This window comes from Tauraco erythrolophus, chromosome 1 (assembly GCF_009769465.1).
Source record: "Tauraco erythrolophus isolate bTauEry1 chromosome 1, bTauEry1.pri, whole genome shotgun sequence".
Classification (NCBI taxonomy): domain Eukaryota; kingdom Metazoa; phylum Chordata; class Aves; order Musophagiformes; family Musophagidae; genus Tauraco; species Tauraco erythrolophus.
In genome coordinates this window covers 104,051,321-104,077,923 of record NC_141465.1, presented here as the reverse complement: position 1 = coordinate 104,077,923, position 26,603 = coordinate 104,051,321, and the positions used below count along the sequence as shown (strand labels likewise).

Sequence of the window (26,603 nt, the reverse complement as noted above, 5' to 3'; positions counted from 1 at the left end):
ATTGGCTTCTTGCAAGCCAAGCTAATGCTGCTTCCACATCAGTTCAGTTCAAGCAGTATTCTTGTTAAAGTGTCTGAGACGACGTTGACGGCAGCGTGTCTACATGTGTTCAGCCAGGCCTGCTGGTGAAGTCATCTGCTTTGCAAGCAGTTTGGTAGGACAGAGCACATATTACTGCCTTTCTGTTTCGCTCTTCCAATTTCATACCTGTCTGAAATCAATCTCACTGTTAATGGTTTCATGTGACCTCCCATAGTTCAGAACTTCACCAGACAGTAGGAAAATTCAACTCTAAAGTGTGAAAAAGACTCTTAAGTCTAGTTTCATTATAACTCCATGTTGGCATTAATGCTGCCTCTCACAGCATGAATTTTAATCTTGCTCTTATAAAAATAAACCCTAGCACATTTTTACCTATAAAGCTTTCCTGATGAGGCTGTTAAGAATTCAGTAATAGACCTGTCAGTCTTCCAAGTATCTGAAGTAAGGAGAAGCCAACAGGAAAGAGCTGTGTGTAAAGATGCCATCCCACAAGGAGTTTTGCTTTCCTGCTCCACTCCCAAGTTGTAGGTTAGTTACTTGGCAGCTTCCTACTGGTTCTCTTATGTTAGAATCTATGCCATTGTAGTATCCCTCTCTTAGCCTGTCTGATCCACTTCATTCTGGATCATTACACTGGATTTAAAAAAACAAACCAAACCAGCAGTAATATTAGGTAAAAATGTATGGATTTTGCAAAGTTCAGATATTGTTGTACGGGAAACTGAAAAACGGGACAATGTTTCATGAGCATTCAATTATAATATGTGCATTATGCACTAATAACTGTTGCCTGCCTATGCACACATGCCTGCACACAGGTATTCTCAGACAGGTGTGTTGTAATGTGTGCCTGTTGCTAGAGAGTTGTTCCTAATGCTGTAAGAGGTACAGAAGCAAATGTAGGTGCTGTTATGAATGTGCATTTTCTAACCAAGCTGCTGAATATGGAGAACTGAACTGTTGCAGGAAGTAATGCTGTTTAAAATCACTGCTTAAAATTTGAAAAAATGAAATTCTGCCTTTTAGACTTCATTTAAAGGATGTTATCATTAAAGAGAAATTTTTCATTGAGTAGTTTTCTTCTTTCGGTGTACAGGGATAATGCAGTGAATGGAGCCTTTTGTGTGAAAGGTCCTACCAGTTGCAATCTAGCCACATCAGCTTAACTACAATTTTACCTCTACAGTTTATCTGCCGAAATTCAACAGTGCATTACCTAGAATGACCAGAGGTCCCTTTTGGTTTGGAGAGATAGACGGGCAAAAACTTATGTAGAAAATAAGCCAGTGTTTAAAAATTAAAATCATGGTACACCTGAAAGAAGAATCAGCTTGTTTTTCTGTGCATTAAGCTAAAGTACCTGAAAACAGTCAACTTCCTGAGTAGTTATTTCTTAAAATTTGACAGATTTTCACTATTATTTTATTAGACTTTTTTCGGGGTTATGTTGTTATGATGCTTTTTGGAGAGGAGTAGGATGGCTGCCATCACTTCACTCCAGTGTTCTCCTAAAGCTGAAAAAAGGCCCAAACCAAACCAAAACCGAGCAAAAAAAACCACTAACAAACCCCAACCCTGATGCAATAGCTCTTTTTATTTCTGTGATTTCTTGATAACTTTCATAATCTTTTAAGTAGATTTAAATAGTGTTTTAACAAAATAAATTTTTTTTTCTTCCCTCTCACACTGAAAAAAATACCAATTGAGGGTGAAATGGTTTGGATGCTTTTTCTCTTGAGCATATTTTCTTTTTTTTTCCTAAAAAAAAAAAGAAAACCAAGAAAACCTCACATATTAAATATGAAATATCTCTCTAGAAAGTACATGGGTGGCATTCAGCGTAAGTTCTCTTGCTCTCTGCTTCAGCTACCAGGATTTTTTCTGAAATTACTCTTCTTGAGGAACAATGTTACTTGGAGGAACAATGTTCCTAGTACATCATCTATAACCTCTTTACTTTTTAAATTAATGTTCAGTTTCACAAATCCAAATCCTTTGTGCCATGGCTGAAATATTATTAAGAATTAAGATGTTTAATTGCCACTTCAATGTTAAAAGACAGTTGATTTGTTGAAGTACCTGGTGGTTGGAATGCTTCAAAATGTTTTGGTAATGTAAAGGAATTATCTTTCTAAGATGGGGAAAGGGGAGAAAAAAAAGATACCTTGAATCATAACCTTTGCAGACACTTTAAAGATGATATAATAACGCATGCAAAGAAGATAACTTGTGTATATTTGTATGCTGGATATTATTTGATCTCTTAGTGCTGAAAGAAGCAACATGCTACTGTTTTGTACCTTTCCTCTGATCTAGTGACCTGTATTTACAACTTTATGAAGAATTAAATGCATTTTAAAATGAGAGCAGTCACTGGTCTTTTTCTTCTTAGATCCTAAGACGTTTAACCTTGTGACACAGCTTAAAAAATTAAATATAGATAACATTGCAAATAAGGCAGTGGAAACCAATTACTGTTTTTTAAGTATGCCCAGGTTGAAAATGAAATCGTATTAATTTAGATTTTTGTATGCATAATTTGTGAATGTCAGACAGTTTACCCTTTGTGTATTATGTGACAGAGGAAAGGTGGGAGAAACAATACTTCCTAAATGGAAACCCTAATTCTGTCTGAAAAACAAAACAAATGCAATTTCATTATTAAAATATTATATATAACTCTTGTAATTAACTAAAGCTGCATGAGTATCTCTTTATGATTCTTTAGTGTAAACTGATAGATACAGATCCAGTACTTTCATACAACCATTTCACAGAAGTATCTGTAATTACAGCTGACAGCCATCACAGAAGTACCAAACTCAATATCAAGCTGGATTTATATGAAGAGAAAATTTGTTTTCTTGAACTGAAAGATAATTTGAAGCAGCTCCTACATCCCCTTTGCTTAAGACGCTGTTTATTTGCAAGGGTTATTCTCTTTTAACCTGTAAGGGATAATGAACTTGTGAGCCCATGCTAAGAGAAGACAAAGTTATACAGATGTCTTGTATAGCGTAGGATGTTCGCCTGCCCTTCTCACATCACAGTACTACCTTTTATAGAAAAATTATTTTAAATTTGCATGACTAGTAAAGTTCATGCAATATTTTTTAATAAAATAATGAAGTAATTATGTTACTGCAAGATGAAAAGTGGAGGAGGCCTCCAAGAGTGAATTTCTGGTGCATGGTCTTGCAACAGTGGGTTTTTGTGTGGCAGTCTCACAGGTCATGGCAGGATGCCAACTAGGTCAAGTTATCTCCACTTGTGGACTTCATCTGTATTCAGAGTTGTGCTTCTGTGTGACTATTGTTGCTAGTCTGCAGTAGTTTGACTCTGCATTATTTTATTTTTATATCTATATATAGAGATTAAAAATATATATTATATATATGTTAAAACTGTTGCAGCTTAGAATATGGAGAAGGCAAAAAATATCTTCAAAGACTTGGTAGTAGTGATTGTGAAGCATGTTTGCATGATGATCAGAAGAAGATTTGTTCTGGATAGGATCACCTGAAGCTGATCCAGAGTAGTAGCTGAGTCATGCCATATATACATGCAAGTAATTTTTCTTCTTAGAGTCAAGTCTTCCTTGATGTTCTGAAAGAGTTTTGTTTTTTTGTTTTTTATTTTTTTTTAGAATGCTTAAAAGCATTAGAACTGAATATATTTTATTCATCCACTTGGCTGCTGGGTGGGAGGCTTAGATATTTCTGTATATACTAACAGAAAAGCCCGCTGTATTCCTTTAAAAATAATCCCATAGAACTGGTTATATTATGTTTCTGTGTTATGCAGGTCACCAGAAAGACCCACTGGAGATCTTCGGGAAAGAATGAAGAATAAACGTCAAGACGTTGAGGCAGAGCCACAGAAACGAAGTACAGAGGAATCATCCTCTCCTGTTAGGGTAAGAATGGAGTTTGCAGAACTCCAGAATCCCTCAGTAGCAATTGGGCAGCGTGTCCTAGAAACCTGATCGTGGCGACTTGTAATATTTAAAATGCTTTAAGGAACTGATCATTTTGTACTTAGCATGTGGCATATTTATTATGAAGTGTCTTAACAATTGTATTATTTTACAACTTTGTAGCACTTTCTGGTCTTTTGGTTCCCAAAGATTTTATAAATCCTGCAGACTAAATACTGTATTTAACAACAGTGCAGACTCTTTGATTATTGGCAAGAAAGTGTATTAACTATTGTTCCAATCATCCACTATTTTTTTCCCTAACACTTGCTCCTATCCATTCCTTACATGCATCTTGACTCCAGTTGTTCATCTCAAATTTGCTTTTGATGAGACCATGCAGTTACTGTTGTACTGGTTCATTTCACGTTCCTCCTCACATACTCATCAGTCATCCCAACTGCTCACTTTTGGATTTTGCAACAAATTCATTCATTATCCTTCTCATTTTCTAATCATCTTTCTGCAATCCTATACCCCTCAAATACCAGAAGTTACTTATTTAAATTGTATTATCCGTTCCTGCACTGATATTACAAATAGGGGCAGGTAGTGTGGCCCTGCACCTGTGTAACAATAGCACCAGTGTATTCCTGTGTCATGTTTTTTAAGACCATCTTCGTATGAATAATGATTAAAAGTTTTTATTTGTGAAAAATCAGTTTTGCTTCTGGAGGTATTAACACCATTCTTTTTTTTTTTTCTCTTGATCTGTTCCTGCTTGCTGTGTAAAATGAATTTTTATGTCAGGTGTAAAGAAATCAACAGCAGCTGCTATCATTAAATTAACAGAATGGTTTACCTTCCAATCATGTTTTCAGTTGCTGTTAATTTGTGTAAGCTTTCAACCTTTTTACTCTTTTACTTAAATGTGTTTCTTTTATTTTCTAATAGTTTGAATAAACTGTTCAGTTATTGAGTACATGGTTGGTGGGAAAAGTGTTTTTTCCAACCGTTATTAAAAATTTACTGTAAATTCTTCTCTCCTGGTACAATTCTAATTTTGATGTAATTCTTACTTTTGGTTAGTTAACCCTGCTGTTTATAGTGTTCTATTAATGTAATAATGAAATACTCTGAAACAACTAAATAAAGGTGAACTGGAAGCAGGAATCAAAAGGAACTGGAGAATTAGTGGATCTATTAAAGTACCAAAGAATTATTTACAGGATAAGCATGCTGCAGAGAAAAAAAAATACTCTGCTTGAATCTCATAAAACAGAAGGCTGAGGAAACCACTGAGCTTTTGTACTAGTTGCATGGAGGCAACTCTCAAAATATGGGCTATCCGAAGAAAATATTCTGGAACAAATAGATGGACAGTCATCACGAGTTGCTTTGCAAAGAACCAGGATATCTAAAAGAACAGAAGACTGAAGTAACTGAACTGCTAACAAAAATCTTGCTCCATTGTTAGAGCTACTGTTATGGTGGAGATCTAATACCTGACATTTCCATCTCTTATTAAAGCTTTTGGGATAACAGACGAGCTGGATAAGAAGTCTTAACTTTGTTTTGAAATAACAAAAAGTAGCTTGTTCTATAAAAAGTTTCATAACTGTGTTTAAAAAAGGAAAAGAAAGAAAAACGAGTGAGCAGCACTGTTCCTACTGACAAAATTTGTGCTCCACCAGTCTGCTAGCCTGAAACTTTAACAGAGAGTAGTGGCTGAGAGAACTGTCTGATACGGTGAAACCTTAAATAACTTATTTTGAAATAAGGCTTTTAAAGCATGTCGATAGTAAAAAGAACAGCAGGTATAATATTGTCAGGTTTAGAAGCCAGCTAAGGGGAAAATTTTAGATTAATTTTAAATGATAAAGTTACATAGGATGCTATGGTGCTTCATCTAAAGAGCTATAACTTTTTTAAGAATGTGGAAAAAATGTTGGACATCCCAAATGTCAAACTTTGCAGAAGATAAGAAAACAGTAGTTGAGATTACCAAAGTCTGAGGAATGCCATAGGGATTGGGGAAAGATAGTTTTTGGTAGTACATCGGCAGATGAAACTTGGTGTTGGCAAGTGCAAGGTAATGCACAATGAAGAAAGTATTTAAAACAAAAAATCATGAATGAATATTTTAAAAGTAACTGAAACCATCCAGTAGAAAAAGAAGTTATTGTGGACAGCTCAATGAAACCGTCTGCTCAAAGTGCAGTCACAGTCGCAGAAGCAAACACTCAGTTATATAAAAATGGAATAGAAAATGATCAATGTTATGCTGTAGAAATTCATGGTCCAGTTTTATTTGAAATGCTGTTTGATTGTGGTCACTTGTATGAAAGAAAATACAGTCAAAGGTCTTTTTGAAGTGGGCAAGGAGGTGAGAAAGAGACTGGAGAGATGAAAGGACATGTGGCAAATGTGTGTAATGTATGGTTGAGAGAATGTAAATTAGGTGCGTCATCTTCATATTTTATCTCAATAGAAGGAGTGGCAAATGTGAAAATGGCAAGGGGAAATGCTATTTACATTATGTATGATAATTCTGCCTGATTGCCAGAAGACGCAGTCAAAAACCTGAGTATGTTCGACAAAAAGTTGCGACAGTATAACTAGTATGAAATCTTTTGAGAAGAGATTTCTTATTCTTCGGAGACATAAGATAACTAGTACAATCTGTGTGTGTTTAGGAATTAGTGTCCTATATGGACAACTTGTAGAATATATCCCTTAGTATTTCTTCATGTCTTGTACTATTATTTTCAGAGACAATATGCTGCGTTACGTGGAGACCTGCATTGAACTCAGTTGCTTGTGTTTCTCAGATTTATGTTTGGAATTACTTCAGCACTGTATGTTAGTGTATCAGTTACTATCCAAATAATTAGATAAGGTTCCTGCTGTTATTGTATTTAGTTGGAAATTTTTATGTGGAATTTTTCTCCGTATTATGAGAAGACAGTTACATTGGAGTATATGAAGTATAACCTAAAGTATAAGTTGGGAGGTGTGTGTGATTTGGAAGAAACAGTGGGAAGAACTTAATGTATGTTTAGGAAAGGTTTTTTGTAAGGAATGTGTATCACTTGTTTCATATCTGTGCTTTTTGTCACTATGACTTTTGGTTATCTCTGCTGGAAATGGAAGTCAGCATTGTCTTCTATCTCTGAAATGGAAACAATACCTGTTCATTTCAGGGAGAACTTCAGATTCATTTTCTTGTATGTTTGTGTAAGGTGGTAGAAATTTACACTATGAAGGTATTACGTAGAGCACAATAGTACTGTACTTGCCCAAAATACTCTGACTATAATACATGATAGAGTATTCTACATGTAAAGGAATCTCTGCTTGTGAATTAGTTCATGCTGCTGCTGCACATATATGCACTGAGAAGGCTGAAACTGAAGCTTCTGCCTTGTAAGAATTGTAGGTGTAAGAGTCTTACAACTGTTCCCTCCGTCAGTGCTGGCAAAATGACACTTCTTGGCTAGAAGCATGTTTTGCAGGCTGAATGAGTCCTTTTTGTGCTTGGCCAAACTCTTCTGGCTGTAGTGGGAAATTCATTCAAGTAGACACCAAGTCTTGTGCTGTAGAGTGCTGATCATATGTTACAGGGTGTGGAACTTCAACTTAAGTAGACATTAAGTAAAATCTCACAGAATTCAGCCATAATGTCGTGTGGGTTTTTTTTCCTTTCTTAAGTAGCATTCCTCCTGAACATCAACATTAAACCGTAATCATCTATCCCACACATGTAAATAGTTTGTGAGCATAGATCTGAAAACAGCATAGCAAATAATTATATTAGGCAAGTTTATTGTTTCTTGTCTAGTAAATGGCATTTTTTCAGGGTCTGCAGAGAAATATTTTACGTGTGGCTAAAGTGAATACAACATCTTCAAGTACAAGTAAAAGACATGCTATCGGCCTTGAGGAGCTTGGCTTGTTTTATTCTTGGCTTATTAAGGGAGAGATTAAAAAAACCTTTGTGAAGTACAGAAAGGTCTATAAGGATATGAAGGAAATATATACTCCCCATAGTATGAGCGAATTAAATGCATTGTGTAAGTGGAACAAGTATAATAGAAGGAATACATTGAAGACACTTTGATGAGAAAATTCAAATATGTTTTCTAAACCATTATAAGTTAAATTCTTCATTAGTGTGCCCCAGGAGGAGATACTCAATTTCTAAAATGATATTTGTTTTTCAAGATGCAACGTTACCAGAATCTTTCTTCTTGAGAACTAGACTGAAGTCATTTAGTGTGTGAACAGGCTTGGATCAAGTTGTCCTGACTTGTAAAATAGCATGCTTGCATAAAAATTGTCTAATCCCTTCCCCTATATTCAGCAATTCAATAAAAATCCATTCACAGATGCTTTTGTTCTTGGTTCTTCTGTAGAAGTATGATTGTGCCACTACTGAATCTTTCCACTGAAAGGCGAAAATACAGGCTGTTTCAAGATGCTTGTGTTTGGTACTAAGTTTGGAGATGTAGGTGTGTAGTATTTTTAAGATGGATTATTAAATTGTTCTTGAAACATTCTGACTTATTTGCATGTTCTTTGCTGATAAATTATTTGGGGAATTGGCTTTGAGAAGTATTTTGAAATTGGTATATAGAAGATGTCTTAGCATGCATATTTCAGTTTGATAGTAACAAATAGTGTTGAATTAACAGAAACTAGTATTTATATTTAAGAAATCATGTTTATTGTTTATATTGTAGGAATTAGTTGGAGTATATGGCAGAAGTACACTGTTTAATAGAACAGTTGCAGCTTTCAAGGAGGCCATTCTAGAAAAATTAAGATGCTCTAAGAAAAAAAAGAGTGATTGTGGGAGAGGCTTGTTGATAAAGTTACAGATTTTCAGATCTTATCAGAGTAATTTTCTTTTAAAGTAACTTATTTTGGAGTGTAGTATAATTTTTGCTCTGAGACTGAAATGCCTTTAGTACATGTTGTAATGATGGCTTCGTCGAAGTAGGCTTGTCTGCAGTTGATGCCAACCAACACAACTTGATAGGTTAGGATCTCGTGCATCATTTTACAGATCCTGTTATGAAATGGAGAAGAAACAACTTGTTTTCATTGTTCTGCAAGCTGCTTTAAATAAAACATGGCACAATTTAGTTCTTTAATGTGACGTTCCTTCATGTTATGTAGCAACTGGTCAGTTTTTTCCAAACCTTCTCAGGCTTTGAATATGATATACTGAATGAATCGAGATGAGAGGCTTGAAGATAACTGTGTATTGAAGCATCTATTTTAGTTCACTAGGTAAAAATAAACACAGTACTTGTTCTGTCATCATTTATGTCATTAAAGTAGAGATAAGGTTTTAACATTGTTAGTGAACAAAAAGCAATAGTTGAGTTTTACTCACTTGGGAGTGACTATCCCACACTTGGGAGTGACTATCCCGCACTTGGGAGTGACTATCCACGATGTTATATTCTTTCCTTACTGTGTTTCTAAGGTGATGTTAAAGATTTAAATTAAGTCAAGATCTAAGTCCCAATAAGGAATAGCTAGTGAAATTCTCAGGCATCTCCTTTTCTTGGCATAAAACCAAAGGTTCCTACATATCAACACTGAAGAATCCCCAAAAGACAAAAGAAGGCACTATGGGAGGTGAGAACAAAAGGGATATGGGACAGACTTTAATTATTTGCTGTTTCTTGTTTCCTGCTTAATTTATTAACCTGAGATACTTCTAAGCTTTAATGTTCTTTTTTTTTTCAAATAGTGAAAAAACTTTGTCCTGTACTCCACTTGAGCCCAAATAGATTATTTAGAGAATGTCAATTCAACAGAAGCAATGATGCAACTTTGCAGCTTTATTACTGGAATTTAGCAGGGGGAGAAGAGCAGCACAGCTTCTGCCTTTTGAAATTGTCTTCTTTCCTGTAAGAGTAGTCTCTGGCTTCCTTAGGTATCCGCAGGACTGTCTGCCACCTGCAAAATAGGTGCTACTGCAATAGTTAGGCTTGTCTAAGAACTCAGGGCCAGTGAAAGTTCAAATATAAAGCTGTCAAAACTTGATTCCAGTGTGTTGCTTTAGACTTCTTTTCCCCTTCCTTCTGCTAGCCAAGGATCTCATTATTATTATTATTATTATTATTATTATTATTATTATTATTATTATTATTATTATTATTATTATTATTATTATTATTATTATTATTATTTTATTATCCCTCCCCTACTCTTTATCCTCTGGAGAGTGAAATGGTTCAGCTTCTGAGGCTCTTCTGCCTTGCATATAAATATTCTTATTTACAGCTGAGAACTCTTACTCAAGCTGTTAAAATTATGCTCTTTAAATGTTCGTTAAGCTTCTGGTCTTAAGAACCTGATCTGTTCTTTTGGTTCCTGTTTTAAACTTAATTCTCAGATACGTGCTCAATTCTTGCTCTGCCTTTAAACCTTCGTATTTTATGAATCCTTTCTTCTCTTTCCCCATCTGCTATTTGCATACTGATTATATGAAATTGCATTAGAACATGTTGCCTGTGGAGTCTCTGCTTATTTAAGAAGGTATTTGCTCAACAGGCTAAAGGGGGAAAATGCTTTTTGTACTATAAAAAAGAAACAACCAAAATACCATGCAAAATATACCTGCTTCTTCAGGCTTCTTTTAAAATAAAGTTGTTTACTCTAATGCAGCATTTTTCCCTTTATAGAAAGAGTCTTCACGAGGAAGACATAGAGAAAAGGAGGATATCAAAATTACAAAGGAGAGAACACCAGAAAGTGAAGAGGAAAATGGGGATTGGGAAACAAATAGAGAAGGTAAGTATAATTAAACTAATGGTCCCCCTACAGCTCAAAGAATTGCAAGATTGCTGGGCTGTATGTAAAGCAGAACACTTAATGATTTGGTCTCTAAGCAGAATACTTTTATGCAGTAGCCATTAATGTTTATTTTTGGAGGAAAGCAAAGAAGCAATCTGAGTTGGACTGCTACAGTGGTAAACCCAACTTATTCTAAAGACATGTGCTTTTTTCTTTGCTTTTTTTTTTTTTAACTCCTCAGTCGAAGAACTTGGCCATAGGCTGCTCCGAGTAATTTTGAAACTGTTCAGTCTGAGGAGACAGTGTAGCTCCTTTGAATTTAAGTGTCAGCAGGTTTTTGTTGCATAGTTTGTAAAAGTGTGAACTGTCTCATTGACAAGGGCTCGATTAGAATAAGTATAACAACCTTCATACTAAAGGTAGCAGTCAGTGAACTATTTATATTCTGAAAACACTTGAAGAGTGGTAAGAGTCTTGCATTACCTTCTGTAGTCGTTTTTCTTTCAGTGAGGGTTTTTTGGGTTTGGTTCGTTTGGGTTTTTTAATGGTTAAAAGGTGATTTTCTTGTCCTTATTGATAATACTCATCCATTGAATATGGGGACGGTTGAGGAAAAGGCTGTTTTTGTTTCTTCCTCTCTTTTGAGTTTCACTTTTGTTGAAACAAAGTTCACTTGACAGTGAAATTATGGCAGCTTCTAATGAACTGTGGTGTTTATGTAGTTTTTTTAAGTGTCAGTGTTTCAGAAGTAGTTACAATATTGCAAGAGAAGATGAGAATCCTAATCCATTCTGTGTGAATTCAGATATAACAAATGTATTTGAAATAAAGTATACTACAAGTTGTTTGTGGGATGGAGCTCCACTGTAAATTTCATTAAGCAGGTAGCTTTTCTATGGTACCTGCTATAAATGTTGCAAATACTGTTCTTCTGTGCCTTAAGCACAATACATGAATAGAAAAGTAGGCATAATATATTTTCACTCATTTCTAAATTTTATTTTTGACATGATTTAAGAAACATTAACCTATGACATGTATGCATGGAAATAGAATCTAAGTCAAAAAGTTTGAAATATAAAAACCTGAAGTTTTATATAAATATATAGTAGGAATGTCTTAAGTCTTAGACACTGAGGCTTTCAGCTTGAGAATTATAATTTTTTTCAAAATAATGTTGACCATAATTATGTCTGTTAAGTTCTAGTGACTGGATAAGAACTTATGCTGTTAGGAACTGCACCTCTCTCTAAGCTGTTCCCATGCATTCATGACACAGGAAGGCAATTTGTAGATTGAATTTAGTCACTGCAAAACCTTTTATTTAGTTCCTGTGTGTAGGAAGAGGAGTGAAAGCTAATGACTTCGTAATGAAGTAATCTTTTCTGTAACGGTTGTTTTCCTAAAGTGCTTTTTGAGCATTAGACTTAAATAGCCGTAAACAAAATAAGAAATGTAAACAGAGTGAGTAAAACTGCTTTAATTTTCAGTAAGATTTCAGTTGCAAGGCTTGAAGCATATGATATTAATTAGCCTTGACTTAATGAAAGAGTGAGAGAAATAGCACCTTTTCTGATGTGAAAACCAAACAGTAATAATGTTTTAAAAACAGAAATAAACTCTTGACGTGTGCATTTATCCAGTGAAAGAGGTCATACAGACCTCTTCTTTTATTTTAAAATCAATCTGTAGATGTAATTAAGTAAGTGTATCAATTTATTTGTGGGATACTCTAAAAATCCTCTGATATCATGCATCACTATTTAAATCAGTTTCATGTAAGATTTCCCAATTAAGCATAGTGCTCTACATATTTTTATCTTCATGAAGACACACACTTTTAATTTTTTTTGTTGTTACTTAAATATAAATAAATTATTTACTGGGTTTCCCTTGCTACCTCAGCTTAATCATTGATGCGAGTCTCTGAAAGAAGTTAAGGTGGTTTTTAATGAAATTTAAGAGTTCAACTACAGGTTGTATGGAACTAACTAGAGTTATTTCAAGTTTACATACATAATTGGAGAAGAGATTTGGCTTAGCTTCATTGATCCATTCATGCAGTGCTTAAAAGTCACAGAAATATTTATGCTTGGCATCCAGTATGCTAAATATTATCATTTATTTCATATGTAATTGTTTGCTAATCTGTTTACTTTTTTTAAAATAAAGACTCTGATAATGGAGATGTTAACTATGATTATGATCATGAGCTGTCTTTGGAAATGAAGCGCCAAAAGATTCAGAGAGAACTCATGAAGCTGGAACAGGAAAACATGGAGAAACGAGAGGAAATAGTCATTAAAAAAGAGGTTTGTATTACATAAAAGTGAAATTAAAAAAACCAGATCATCAGCCACTTCATAGGCTTCTAAGTTTCTTGGAAGACTTGAGCTTCCTGGGCTACAAATGCACTATTGTGTTACGTAGTAGTAAATAACTAGCACATATGTAACTTAGTACGTGACTTGGATATTAGTTGTGAGTGTCTGGTCAATCATCCAGCACCATAACCAAGTTTTCTGCTTTATGAAGTCAGCTATTAAAAGTAGTAGGATTTAATGTGCTTTAATCATGTAAAACTAATAAGACTTTTAACAGAGAACACATGTAGAAGAAAACATAAGGCATTTGTCAAGCTCCTTTTCTAACATGTCTTGTAGTAACAAAGTAGAGTGACAGAGGCAAAGCTGTAAGTATTAGGAACCCTAAAATTTTGGGAAGTTTTGGAAAAAAAAAAGCCTATAAGGAAGTCTTTCTTTTTCAGACAAACTTGAGTGCTAACTGGGAACATACTGATTTAAAACTTTTAGTTACGTTTTTCGTAATGTATTACAGAGTGCATCACCTTCTCTTCCGCCACTCTTTTCCTGTCAGCTTTCTTTTATAGTGCTTTTGAAAACGATATGGTTACTTTATTTGAGGTAGAAATGTACATGGTTACGGTCTCAGATGTAGACTGTTACTGAATTTGCATATTTGACACTTAAATCAGCATACAGGTAAGCTTTTGAGCATCAGTATCTTATAAACTGTAATATATTATTTTCCTCAAGATTTCTCCAGAGCTGGTTAGATCTAAATTATCACCGTCGCCATCACCAAGAAAGTCTAGCAAATCTCCAAAACGAAGATCCAGTCCCAAATCATCATCTTTGGCTAGTAAGAAAGAAAAGAAAGCATCTACTGTATCTTCCCCACTTTTGGATCAGCAGAGGTCAGTATGTAGATGCATCTTGCAAGAAAATGAGAACACACAACCATGCAGATTTTTATTACTGAGGTTTTCATAATTAATACGTTTTGTAATCTTCCTTGCTTTTAAGACTGTTGATTGTATAACTTTAGGGGGACATCTCTAAATTGTGCACTGTGAATCATCTTGGGCAGAAAATGGTTATGTGCACATAGCTGTCAGTTGATTACTTTCATGTTTTACAAGCGGGTCTTTTCTCTTTGAATGTCCGTAGTCTCTAGGAGATGATGAGGAAATAAAAACCATTAGAAATTGGAAAGCAGTTTTATTTGAGATGCTGCAGCCTGTGAAGTAGCTTCTGTAGACTGAAGTGAAACATTTAAAATTTGACCAACCACACATTCTGTTGGTATTGCATGTCGCTGCTCAGGAAATAACGTTTGACTTTCAAGGCAGGGAATTTCTCAGAATTCAGGAGTGGAAAAGAAAGGGGGGATGTAGAGGGAAGGGAAAAAAGTAAGGACAAGATATGTGAAAATCGCAGGAAGTTCAAACTGGGCATTTTGCCACAAAAAGTCAATCTGTAAACCTGTTTTTAAGTTCTTGCTGGCTGCAGGACCTTTCGAATCACTATTGGCAGCTTTTGGGTGGAAAAGAAATTACTGCAGCAGTGTAAGCAGACATATCTGTATTTGCTAAGCAAAAGTCCTGTTTAAAATAGGGACAAAACAATGTTGTTTCTGCTATGAGAATGTACAGCATGGGCTAGTGTGTTACTGACATTCAGTATGCAGTGATACCTAGTTTATAAGGCTTATGTCAGTGGTAATTTATATGGAAAAATACATACTGTTTATATTGTGAGATGCATATTCAAAAAGATTTGGATGCTTTATATTGTGTCAACATTAAATCGAAGACATGAGTTGTTCAAGTGATCCTGTGTATGGGATTGGGGTATTACATTGCAGAAATGGGAATCTAAACAGACAAGATACTTTATAGAGTTCTAGTTGTCTGATGTGTGCAGTTCATGCAAAGGCATTTTAACTTCAGAAACGTTCTATCTGAACAGGAGCAATTCTTATTTTTTGTTCACTTGCTTCAGAAATAAAGGTTATAAATGGAAGAGCTCAATGTGAATTTTTACCATCTGCATTCAACCTTCAGTCAAGTACAGTTACTGAACGCTGCTTGCTAGTGGAGTGGTGAATCCCATCCGAAAAGCTTCAAGGGCCTTTATGTTATAACTTTCCTGCCAACATCTGAGAAATCATTATTTGAAATAGTTGGCAGTCCTTCATTTCCTCCCCCTCCTGTTAATTTTTCTCTAGGAGTTCTAAAAGCAACCAGAGTAAAAAGAAAGGTCCTCGTACCCCCAGTCCTCCTCCTCCAGTACAAGAGGAAACTCCCCTGGGGAAAAAACACAGAGAAAAACATAAAGCAAAGGAACGTTCAGAAGACAAGGCAAGGGAGGTGAAAGAGAGAGGGCGTGACTTTGAAAGGCACAAGGAGAAAAAAGAGAAGCAGAGGTAAGTTGGGTTGCATTACTGGCTTTTAACATTAATGTAACCATGCTTTTAAAGTTGTCTTTTATAGAACACTGAATAATAAGGGATTTACACCTGCTTTGCCAACAACCTTTTCAGTACTTATTAAATATTTTAAGTGCATGATATGGATGGATTGATAGACTTTATAACTAACAGATTGGCAGGTTTAATTACATAACCTAGTAAGTTTGTAAAATGCCCTTTGAAAGATTCATTACGTTTCAGGAAGTTGAACCTTCACAAATGGAGCAATTCATTTGCCGCAGTCTTTATCAAAGTCGTTCACTTGTACACTTGCCTGCTTTTCTGAAATCTTAGAAGACTAATATATTTCTAAATTGGCAATGGCACATTTAAACTCTCCCTAATATTCAGTAGTTGAAAAGTATTTTTTAAGTAGTCAAAGACTACTGTGATTTTAGAATAACTTCACTTTTGCATATATGTGTATATCTATCTCAAATGGTGGACTAATATGGCTATTCCTGATATTTTCTGAAGCATAGGTGTCCATTTAAGTTGAAAAATACATAGTCTGCATTTTTAAGTCCTGTATTCCCTTGAAGGCTACATGTTTGTGAGTGTTTACTTTGTAACTGGCATAGCAAAGACTAAGGAGTGGAAAACCATTGAATTGTGCATTTTCAATTGATTAAATAAATTACACTGTTTTTACTTTAAAATATATTATTTCCCTTGTGCTTGCACACTTCATTACTGGAAGGAGGTCATAAGCAGCAGCAAAGAACGTTCTAGGTGGTGCTGAAAGGTTCAAGAGAGTACTTGGCTTGTTGTTGTATTATAATCAGATATTGCTTTTATTTCAGTGTTGGATTTTTGTCTTTTTTTTTTCCTAAATAATAAAAATAAAGAAATCATGACGATTCGACATTATGTACAGTAAGTGAACTAGTTGAAGGTTCTGACAGATCTCTTTCATTTGCAACTGTGAGTAGTGTTTGAAAATGTCTGTGAGCTTGAGGCTTCTTAAATAAAGTTCCGACATTACAGAAATTTTTAAATAGGGTAGCAAGATAATTCTCCATTGGTAGGAATTCTGTTTCATCACCATATTAAATATTAGATAAATTACAATAATATATTTTGGGTTTTATCGTATTCTAGTTTTGTATTTTACAGTCCAGTGATCAGCAAGAAACTTAGTGCATATCTTGCATTCTTGAGTTTTGCTAGCTTTAGGTAATTTCATATATGAAATTATAGATGGAACAAATGATTCTGTAAGATAGTTCTTGATCTTTTAAGCACAGGTTCTGTCTTGGAGTTGTTTGTAATTTCTTAGAAATGTACTAATGCCATATTACGCCTGTTAAGCAAGCTGCTGTTTGTTTCCCAGGGATCCTTCTGAAAGCTCCCATAGGCAGAAGCGTTCTCCTAGTCCTGCAGATCATTCTGGCAGTAATTCTTCCCCTTCCAGGGAGTATTCACCACCTGCTGCAAGGCGAAGACAAACCTCCCGAGCTCCAGTCAAGTCAGCCACTCACAAACATAACTTCTCACCCTCTCGCAGGTGGGAGGTCAATTGCATGTGGTTTATTTCCATGAATAGTTCCAGTTTAGAGACTTCCTCTGTTGGTGTGACTACTTGTTTGTATGTGTCTGTTGTGAGTATGTGTGTGCCTCAAACACTCGAGCTCTGAGACTTTTTTCTTCGAAGTTACTACATTGAGAGTACTTGCCATGCCAAGAACACAAGTCATGGTGCAGGCTTCCATTTGTCAGTTCCTCTTAAATGTTTTGGCTTCACGTGGAACTGCAGAAGTCTGAAATGAGACATAGTCTGTGATCCTTTGAGAACTTTTTTTTTCCTTCCTCACCTTGCCCCTTTTTTAAAAATAGAAAACGTGAGAAGTCTTGGTTTTATTTATTTTCTGTCTCACCCCTTTATTTCTGCCACTTTTCTGGGTGTATTTTCTAGTAGAGATGAAATGATTCAGTTCAAGTATCATTTCAGCATATCCTGCAAAAATTTTGTTTGACTTCTCTCAATTGAGAAGTCTGAAGTGCCTCAACAATCAAGTCAAGACGCTTCCTTTAGTGAATATATCTGCTCCTGTAGTGAAATCTGGCTGTAAAAACCACCATCTTTGTGAGATTGGTCCTGTGGTAATCAGCGTACCACCCCATGGAGCTCTGAAGGCAATTTTCTTGAGTCACTGACGTTGACAAGAAGGAAGGATGAAATGCTCATATTAATAGAAGATTTCCACTGTGTTGCCTTTTGCCCAAAAAGGACTTCCTTACAGACTTTAGTTCCTACCTGAGGTTGCCAGGGATTTCACTGAGCATTCCATTCCCAAAGCTTTGGTCCTTGGAAGCTGAATCATTGCTCTGTGTTCTTGATGGGGGGAGAATCTTTTTACCTACAGAGTCTGGGTCTTTAAGAAGCTTTAGCCAGGACATCCACTGCTGAGTAGCATTTGCTGGGCATCTGTCAATTTGGCTCTTGGGTGGTGTAATGACATGCTGTAAGCTGGCTAACCTGAATTATTCCACAGCTCATTCTCTTCAGAGCCCAACTATCTCACTGAGGAGAGCAAGAGCTCTGTGTCTTTACTGACTGCTGGGCTGTTACTGGAGATAACAGGGAGGTACTACTGCCTTTGGTAAAGTAGTCCCTCCTTTCTGAATTGCCTGAAACTGAGAGCTTCAGCTGTGTGATCTGGATGTTTATTTGAAGTCACCAACGTTGTATATGGACATTCAAAAGCTGGAACTAAATTACTTAATTTTAAGTGGCGTTTTTTGAGATGCATTGTCCATGTGTGGTTTTTCTCACTCCTGCTCTTCTCTTTGGAGTCTCTGGAATTTTGTGAAGTGGAAGGGAGTTGGAAGTTAAGGCCAGTGCATGTTTTGTGAGGAAGAGATACTTGCAAGTTGCTTTGATGCTGATATGAGGAAAAAAACCAAACCCACTACAGAACTCAAAAGGCTTAAAGTGTGTGTTTGTCCATGTTGGACTGTGTATGAGATAACATTATGAGGAAATTTGTTTACTGTTGTGTAAATGATCTTTAGTTAAGTGATGGGATTTCCAAGATGAAAGACACTTCATATGCTTTTTTCATATTCTATTAGATAAGTTTTTCCTGCTTGTGTAAACATTCCTGTTTGCTAAACTTTTAAGTAGACAGGCATATGGGCTTTCAGGATCCAGGCCTAACTTGTTTAGAGATCAGTGCTTAAAAGGAAGAAGTCAAAAATGCAAAAGGAGGAGACACTGTTGCTTTCTAAAAAATTGAATGCTGTTGGAAACAAAAGAAAAAAATTCCCTTTGGGTATTACTGCATAAAAGTTATCTGCCTAATTTTACCATGAACTCCAAAAAGCATCTTATATTGAAGAAAACAATTGCTCTTGTTTTGGGGGTGGAGGAAAAGGTCATGGTTTTTTTCTGACTCCTCCCTCCACCCAGGAAAACATTCTGGTAGCTATGTAATATAATTTTGGTTGGACAACTTGTTCTTGGATATTAAATAAACTATAATCATTTAAAAACAAGTGTACTTTGAAAGGATACCCTTGGTATCCTTGAGGGAAGATGACTTTGATGTTTTGTAGAAGCAGCACTTGCTTTCAGCAGATGGGGTAGAGAATGCACAAATTATTTTTATCTTTTTTTTTGTAGGATACGATAACAACCTTTCACATAAAGTTATTACATGTGTGCCTGTTCTAACTCTTCCTTACAGGTCTGCTTCCCCATCAGGGCAGCATCATTCTCCCATATCCTCCAGACATCACTCCTCTTCATCACAGTCAGGCTCCTCTGTTCAAAGACATTCTCCTTCCCCACACCGCAAAAGAACTCCTTCTCCATCCTATCAAAGGACAACTTCGCCGCCTGCAAGGCGATCGTCTTCTCCCTATCCCCCACACTCTTCCTCTTCTCCTCAGAGGAAGCGAAGCCCTTCAAGACACCGATCTCCTGGAAGAGAAAAGGGAAGGCATGATCGTGATCGGACTTCACAGTCTCATGATAGGCGCCATGAGAGGCGGGATGGTATGAATAAAAATAGCACTTAAGATTAATTTGTATTTGCTTGGAAGTTGCATTTTGAAACCTAATTTGCAAGTTGTGTCATTTGCACCTATCCCAATGGCTATGGGGTGAAGAAAATACTGGCAGACATCTGTATTATCGTTCCTGTGTTAGTGGTGCTGTTTTCAGGGACTGTGGAATAACCTGTTCTTGATAGGACAGCTTATGTAGGCTCAGCTGAGAGTAGAGATCCTGTAGGCATCTGTCAGGTGTTTCTTTTGTAATGCAATGGTGGCATGATAGGTAAGTGATCTTCTCTTGTATCAGGCCTGTTCTAGTGGATCAACTGAGTTGACAGCAGGATACTTTTAAGTAACTATTGCTGTTTTCTGCAAGGTGCCCAAATGCTAATCCAGTCCTCACTGATTGCTCTCTCCATTGTCTTTTTAATTGACGTTAAGTAAGTGTGTGCAAAGAAACAGTCATTCCCTCTGGAAATCTGTAAAGCTGGTTGAGCAATTTGTGATGGGCAAACACTTTCTCTCCAGAGATAGATTACAAAGAGTGTGTATGTCAGCTTTTTTTTAGACTTACCTCTAAAAAACAAAAGGGAAAAAAAAAAGGAAAAAAAAAATAAAAGAAAAAGATTTTAGCAGGACATTTAGATCTTAAAAGCAAGTGGTCTCAATATAGCACCAATTTCCTGAAAATACATGTGTGAAGGAAAAACAGGAATCTAATTGGAGGTGAAATGATCCGACATTAAAATTGCAGTGTGCTTGCTCTCTAATAGGTTTGAAATTTATTTTTATTATACTTATTCTCTTTTAAGCAGGTAAATATTTCAAATTTGCAAAAAGATCTTCAAAGCTTACTGAATGTATAGGTAGATACCCAACATGATCTTCTCCTATTTACATATTAATTCAGATTTTCCGTGTGTATGTCAGAAGTATATTTTGACTGTATTATTTTAGTGTTATTTGTGTGCTAAAGTTTTGCTTGCTCTGATTAAGCTAGGTATATAACATTCTTTTCAACATTTTACAGAAACCAGAGGGAAAAGGGAAAAAGAAAGAGAAACAAGAGATGATCGTGATTATGACCAGGAGCAGAGTACCTCCAGGGATCACAGAGATGACAGAGAATCTCGTGATGGAAGAGATCGGAGGGAGACAAGAGACAACAGAGATCGGAGGGAGCCAAGGGAATCCAGAGACACTCGAGACTCCAGAGATACGAGGGATTATAGCAGAGATACCAAAGATAGTCGTGACCAGAGAGACTCACGTTCCACACGTGATTCCCATGACTACAGAGACAGGGAGAGTCGTGATGCCCATAAAAAGGATGACCAGTACCAGGAGGACTCGCGCAGCTATGGAAGATCCCATGGCAGAGAGGAGAGCTCTCGTGCTGAAACAAGGAATGACTCCAGAAGTGACTCCAGAAATGAGAGCAGAAGTGATAGAACTGGCAGAAGTCGAGGCAGAGGTCCAGAATTATCTGACAAGGGTATTGCTTGCTTTAAAAAATTAATAACTGTCCTTATCATTGGAGATTGAATATTGACATTCATATTATCTTGATATTTGATATGGAAGTGTTGTCAATAGTTCACGCTTTTAAAGCTATCTTCAATTCTACTGTCATTAAATTAGAACAGTTGCTTAAATTTATAGTGCTTCTGTGTTCTCCATTGTTTAAAGTGGCATAACGTTGGTATTCTACCATACCATATTAAAACAAACCCTAACCCTTGCACCGCTCTGTTAATGTTTCAGCAACCCTAGATTTTCCCATGGGCTACAAACACAAGTAAGAGCCTGATGTGTAGTGGAAGACTCATAGCGGGCAGTGTGTCTCAAAGTACTGGGCAGCAGGTTTTTGTGTTCTCTCAAAAGCAGCTGCATGTCTTGGGTACTTGAAAACCGTCTTTCACACACCCCCACCTCTCCCCACCCCTTCTTGATTGACCAAAAAAAAAAAAGTGGGATTTTAACCTTTGGCAGTATTTTTAAGTCAGATGCACTTTGTAGAACAGCTTCACTTATCACCTTTTGATCATCTGTCATAAATATGTTCTGGCTTTCTAAGGCTTATTGTGATGTTTTTATTAGGGAAATGCCATACAGTTTTTACAGGAAAAATGATCTCTATTTTCTCCGCTTAATCCTGCGGCACTGTCTACAGGCTTACATCCTTCTCAGAACAAATATGAACTGCCTTTTGGACTGGTTTATTTCTAGTCAGGAGACCTCATGCTCAGACTAGAATATGGTGATTTAGAAAATCTTGAGTTTGCAGTTCGAAAAGAATAACTTTATTTAACCAACATCTCAAATTTCACGTGTTTTAATTGTAGAGTTTGATGCTACAATTTCAATTTCCATGTACAGTTAGTTCAAGTTTACTAGAAGTTATTACTTTAGTTGGTATAAAATATCAGTGGATTTCCTTATGTGTGGAAACTCATCTTTTATGTTGATACACGTCTCTTAGGAAGTCGGGGGACTAGAGGATCCCAGGTTGATGGTCACAGCAGTAGTGGAAACTACCATGACAGCTGGGAATCAAGGAGTAGCTACCCTGATCGGGATCGCTATGATAGCCGCGAGCAAGCAAGGGATTCCTCCTTTGAAAGAAGACATAGTGAACGGGACAGGCGTGACAACAGAGACAGAGGTATTTTAATGTGTATTTTTAAACATATATATGTAGTCAAACGTATGTGTGTCGTGATTTAGCCCAGCAGGCAACTGAACACCACACAGCTGCTCGCTCCCCTCTGCCATGTTGGGTGCCACGTTTGTGGATGTGTGTGTTTCTCTCTCCTTCCTTTTTCTTCCTTGTTCCACCCCCACACCACTAATTCATAAATAACTCATGTGACATTGCACACTGGCACTTGTCCCTATCCTTAATCTAAGTTAACTTCCGTAGTAAAATCCCTCATTGGCTGTCTATGCATGAGTGCTGTGCCCTTTCCCTTCCTAGGACTAGATTTTGGCACCTTCTATTTTTATTCATCCAAGTAGTCTTTAAACAAACTAAACTTCTTCAAAAGATTTTATTATACAAATGAAATGTACAATGAATTTGTACAAATTTTTCCTTCTGTTTGTCTTCTCTTCCACTTCACGTGTGTAAGCTTAGTCATGATTGCATTTCATTACTGATTTGGTTTGTTTGTATAAAAACATAGTACTTTGGCACTTTACATTATTTGTGTGTTTGGGGAAGGCCTGACTACTTACTGACTACTTACTGACTACTTACTGACTACTTACTGACTACTTACTGACTACTTACTTACTGACAAAGTAAGTGACAGTTTAAATTTATGATTAATTAAAAAATGTATTGCCTGAGGAATTTAATGTTGATGAATGCTTTGTTGTGGTCAGTAATAATTGGCTAGTAAGCATTGGTACAGATACCAATGATCATGGAGAGAGTATGCAAGATGGTTCTTTTAGATATAGTACACAAGATATCACACTTCTACACCTGAAAAAATTTGGTACTGACTTTCACTTTGGAAAATATTTACATTGCTCACCAATGAAGAGAACAGGAGGAGTCAGACAAATGAAAATAGCATGGAAATGAAAGAAGAGCTGTGAAGAATAAATATAAAATTACAGTGGGGTTTTTTTCTATCGAGTTTTGATTTGTAAGTGACAGATATGTTCTAGCTGTTGTTTAACTTCAGCTTTCCAAAGGGATGTTTTGTATGCTACTTTGGGAGATACTTTTTGACCCATTGAAATGTATGTTACTGCTTTTTCTTGTGAAAAGTTCTGCTTTAGATTCTCTCTCATCTTCAAGGCAGGATTTCAACAAACCTAATCTCCAGACTTCCTTTTTCTTGTCAGTTGAAAAATGCTGCAGTCTGAATGTGCCCTGGGGGTTAGTTTTTGCAGACCAGCTTTAATCTATTCCACCTCTCCACCCCTAATAAATCCTAGATGTATTACAACCTAATTTGTGCTTTTCATACCATACTGAGTTGTTCTTGTATTAAGATAAAATTAAAAAACAAACAAAAAAACCCACAAGCAAACAGAAAACCAGGAAAAAAAACACTTAAAAGTAAAAACATATCATCATAACAAAACACTTTCTAGAAAGGAAGTTGCTTTGAATGGGTTGTGTTTCCCTTTTGGGGAAAACTGTAAAGAGCTTGAATGGAGATAAGATTTGGTGCTTTCTTATCTTCCTCTTTCTTAAATCTTCCTCAGCATTACAATTCAGGATGTAGTTTCCATAATTAGACCACAGTATTTAACATTTGTCATTCAGAGAAAAATCGAGGTAGATTATGGTTGTTAATTAGTTCTATGACGTGTAAGGAATCTTTTTAGAATGATTTTAAAATGCAAGCTTGCAAATTTGGGCTGCCTTTATTCAACCAAGGCAAATATGTAGGTGTTCCAAACAACCACTGGAGCAGTGCTTCAAATAATGAAGTCATGTAAGAAGTGCTGAGTATCCACATTTAATTGTCCAATACACTTCCAGTATCTTGATTCATGTAAGAATTTCATGTAGATGTTTTGTCACCAAAACTGACATAGCAAGCAGGAGTTACAGAACTTCTGTATAAAATCTAGTACTTAGTATGCACAGTAACTCATATTGTAATGTTATAGGTACCATTAAAAGCATGTGAAACCTGTTCATGAAACCAATTGCATAGACTGATGATTACCTTTTTTTTTAAAAAAAGTTACCTTCATGGCAGAAATGTCACTCAAGTTTGCTTTTAATTTTACCTGGTAACAGGGGAGCATTAAGTCGTTGTTCATTCACTCAGAGATGAAAATTGATTTAACTGATGGAAATGCGTGTTGTATTGATTTAGTCCTGTTCAAACTCTGCCTGCTCGCCCCTGGTGGGCGTTATCTCAATTTACAGGGAACTGCACTCGGCCTCAGAGTAATGGACCGAAAAATACCCACCTCTGTTCGTGCCTGTTTTTGCTCTTTTGTGTAGTGCTTTTTAATAGATATTGTGAAAAAAGTTTTATTGATTTGTTGTGGTTCAAATACTACTAACATCGGCATAGAAATTGTTATAAAGTGGTCAAAATCTATAGAAATTTTATTTTTTAAATCCAAAATATAACTAACAAAATGCAGCTAAAATTGTGGAGAGTAAATACCATTAGATAAATTAGGTTTCTCTCTTCTTTTGGATCAGTCATTTTCTATGCAAATTTTGGTTTTTCTGTGACTTGTCCACGGAAACATTGAGACACTGAGTTCAGTTGAATCCGCTGAACGTTGAGAAACATCTAAAAGCTGCTAAAACTGTAAGGCTCCACAGTGAATACATACGAAAACTTCTAGCAGTTCTGCTTCCCGTGTTGCGTGCTTGCCTCTCCCTTTCTCATGGATTTGGTTGTGTCTTTCTGTGCAGGGTTTTCTTCTTCTGTGATGAGACAGGCCAGTATTTCTTATTTTGCAGTAACTTTTACTATTTATTATAACTAGTGTAAGTTCTTGTAAAGCCAGAAGTCTTAATGTTTCATTTCCATGTTTATGTTATTCAGAGCTTTTCGAGACCTTATACCAGATTTTGAGTCATTGAGTAATGCAATAGTAATAGCTAGGCTGTGAGACGTATAATTATCTTTTGAAGCCATTCAGAAAAATCTGGTAGAAAATAAATTTTTTGTAGTAACTTTTGGCTAAAATAAGGAAGCCCACTCCCTAAATACTGAAAAACTATTTCAAAATTAGTACTGCTTTTTTGTCTTTTTTCCTCCCCAAAGAGAGTTTCCAAATTTCTGCAGGGGAGTCACTTTTCATTCAATGCAAACCAATATTTAGGTGGTCAAAACAAAAGCTCTTGGGTTTTTATTAGCGTAGCGGAAGCGGTGTGTGTCCCTTTAGCGCTTGGTAATCAAACCTGCTTCTCTTCACAGATCAGAGAGCAAGCTCGCCGGTACGGCACCAAGGACGAAGCGATGACCTCGAGCGGGATGAAAGAAGAGAAGAGCGAAGGGTAGATCGGTCTGATGATAGAAGAGATGAAAGGGCCCGAGAAAGGGAGAGAGAGAGGGAGAGAGACCGAGAAAGGGAGAGAGAAAGAGACCGGGAAAGAGAAAGGGAGAAGGAAAGAGAGTTGGAACGAGATCGTGCTCGGGAACGGGAGAGGGAGAGAGAGCGGGACAAAGACAGGGACCGTGAGCGGGACCGAGACAGGGACCATGACAGGGAAAGGGAACGAGAAAGGGAGAGGGAGAAGGAACGAGAGAGAGAGAGGGAGCGGGAGGAAAGAGAAAGGGAGCGGGAGCGAGAGCGCGAAAGAGATCGGGAGAGGGAACGAGAAAGAGAGAGAGGTCGAGACAGAGATAAAGAAAGAGACCGCCAAAGAGATTGGGATGACAAAGAAAAAGGAAGGGAAGACCGCAGGGATAAGAGAGAAGATATCCGAGAAGAAAGAAGTTCAAGAGATGTCCATGAGGAAAGAAAATCTAAGTGAGTGGATCTGAATGTTTCTGAGTGTTTCAGTCAAAACTGAAAAAATAATTTAAAAAAAAAAAAGGCAATCTTTTACAGATAATTTTGATAAGTTAGTAAGAGAGGAGTACGATAAGGATGAAAATACCCTGTTTATGCAGAGGCCCACTCTGGAGCCATGTCTCCACTGCATCCATGTGACACGTACTGGTGGCTCCAAAATGAGTACTATGCAATGAAGTTAATCTGATGCTTTGTTAGTGCAGAGTCGTGGAGCTACTCGGGAACTAACGATTGAGTCAGACCACGTCGTACTTGCATGGACTTACCTTTAATAGTGCAAGCATTCTTGGAAACGTAATAGCAGACTGGTACCTTTTGAAGCCTGGAAAGTCAGATGACAGCTAACTGGGTCAGGGTTCATGACTTTGTTCATTAAGTTTCTGTGAAACGTACATTACCCTTTGCACTACTAAATTCTCCATGCTGGAAGGCTACCAGTGAAGACGTGAACAATATCCTGAGTAAATGTGTGGTGCTTCCGTTTTTAAGTGCATGGCACTGATTTCCTTTTTTCTTTTTTTTTTTTTTTTAAAAATTTAGTACTACA

At 36.5% G+C, this 26,603-nt stretch overlaps 1 protein-coding gene across 6 annotated transcripts in view; it reads left to right on the top strand.

Moving 5' to 3' along the window:
• Positions 1-26,603, top strand: part of ZC3H13 (zinc finger CCCH-type containing 13) — a 49,061-nt gene that overhangs the window by 8,525 nt on the left and 13,933 nt on the right. For 4 of the 6 annotated variants that reach the window (XM_086620474.1, XM_086620463.1, XM_086620469.1 and 1 more), the window contains 10 exons: positions 3,847-3,958; positions 10,660-10,768; positions 12,944-13,083; positions 13,828-13,988; positions 15,302-15,499; positions 16,878-17,051; positions 19,234-19,544; positions 20,574-21,038; positions 22,026-22,208; positions 25,456-26,011. In XM_086620474.1, the coding sequence (XP_086476600.1) occupies positions 3,847-3,958; positions 10,660-10,768; positions 12,944-13,083; positions 13,828-13,988; positions 15,302-15,499; positions 16,878-17,051; positions 19,234-19,544; positions 20,574-21,038; positions 22,026-22,208; positions 25,456-26,011 (2,409 nt within the window). The remainder of the gene's footprint in view (positions 1-3,846; positions 3,959-10,659; positions 10,769-12,943; positions 13,084-13,827; positions 13,989-15,301; positions 15,500-16,877; positions 17,052-19,233; positions 19,545-20,573; positions 21,039-22,025; positions 22,209-25,455; positions 26,012-26,603) is intronic. The other 2 variants (XM_086620495.1, XM_086620488.1) reach the window with 1 other exon arrangement.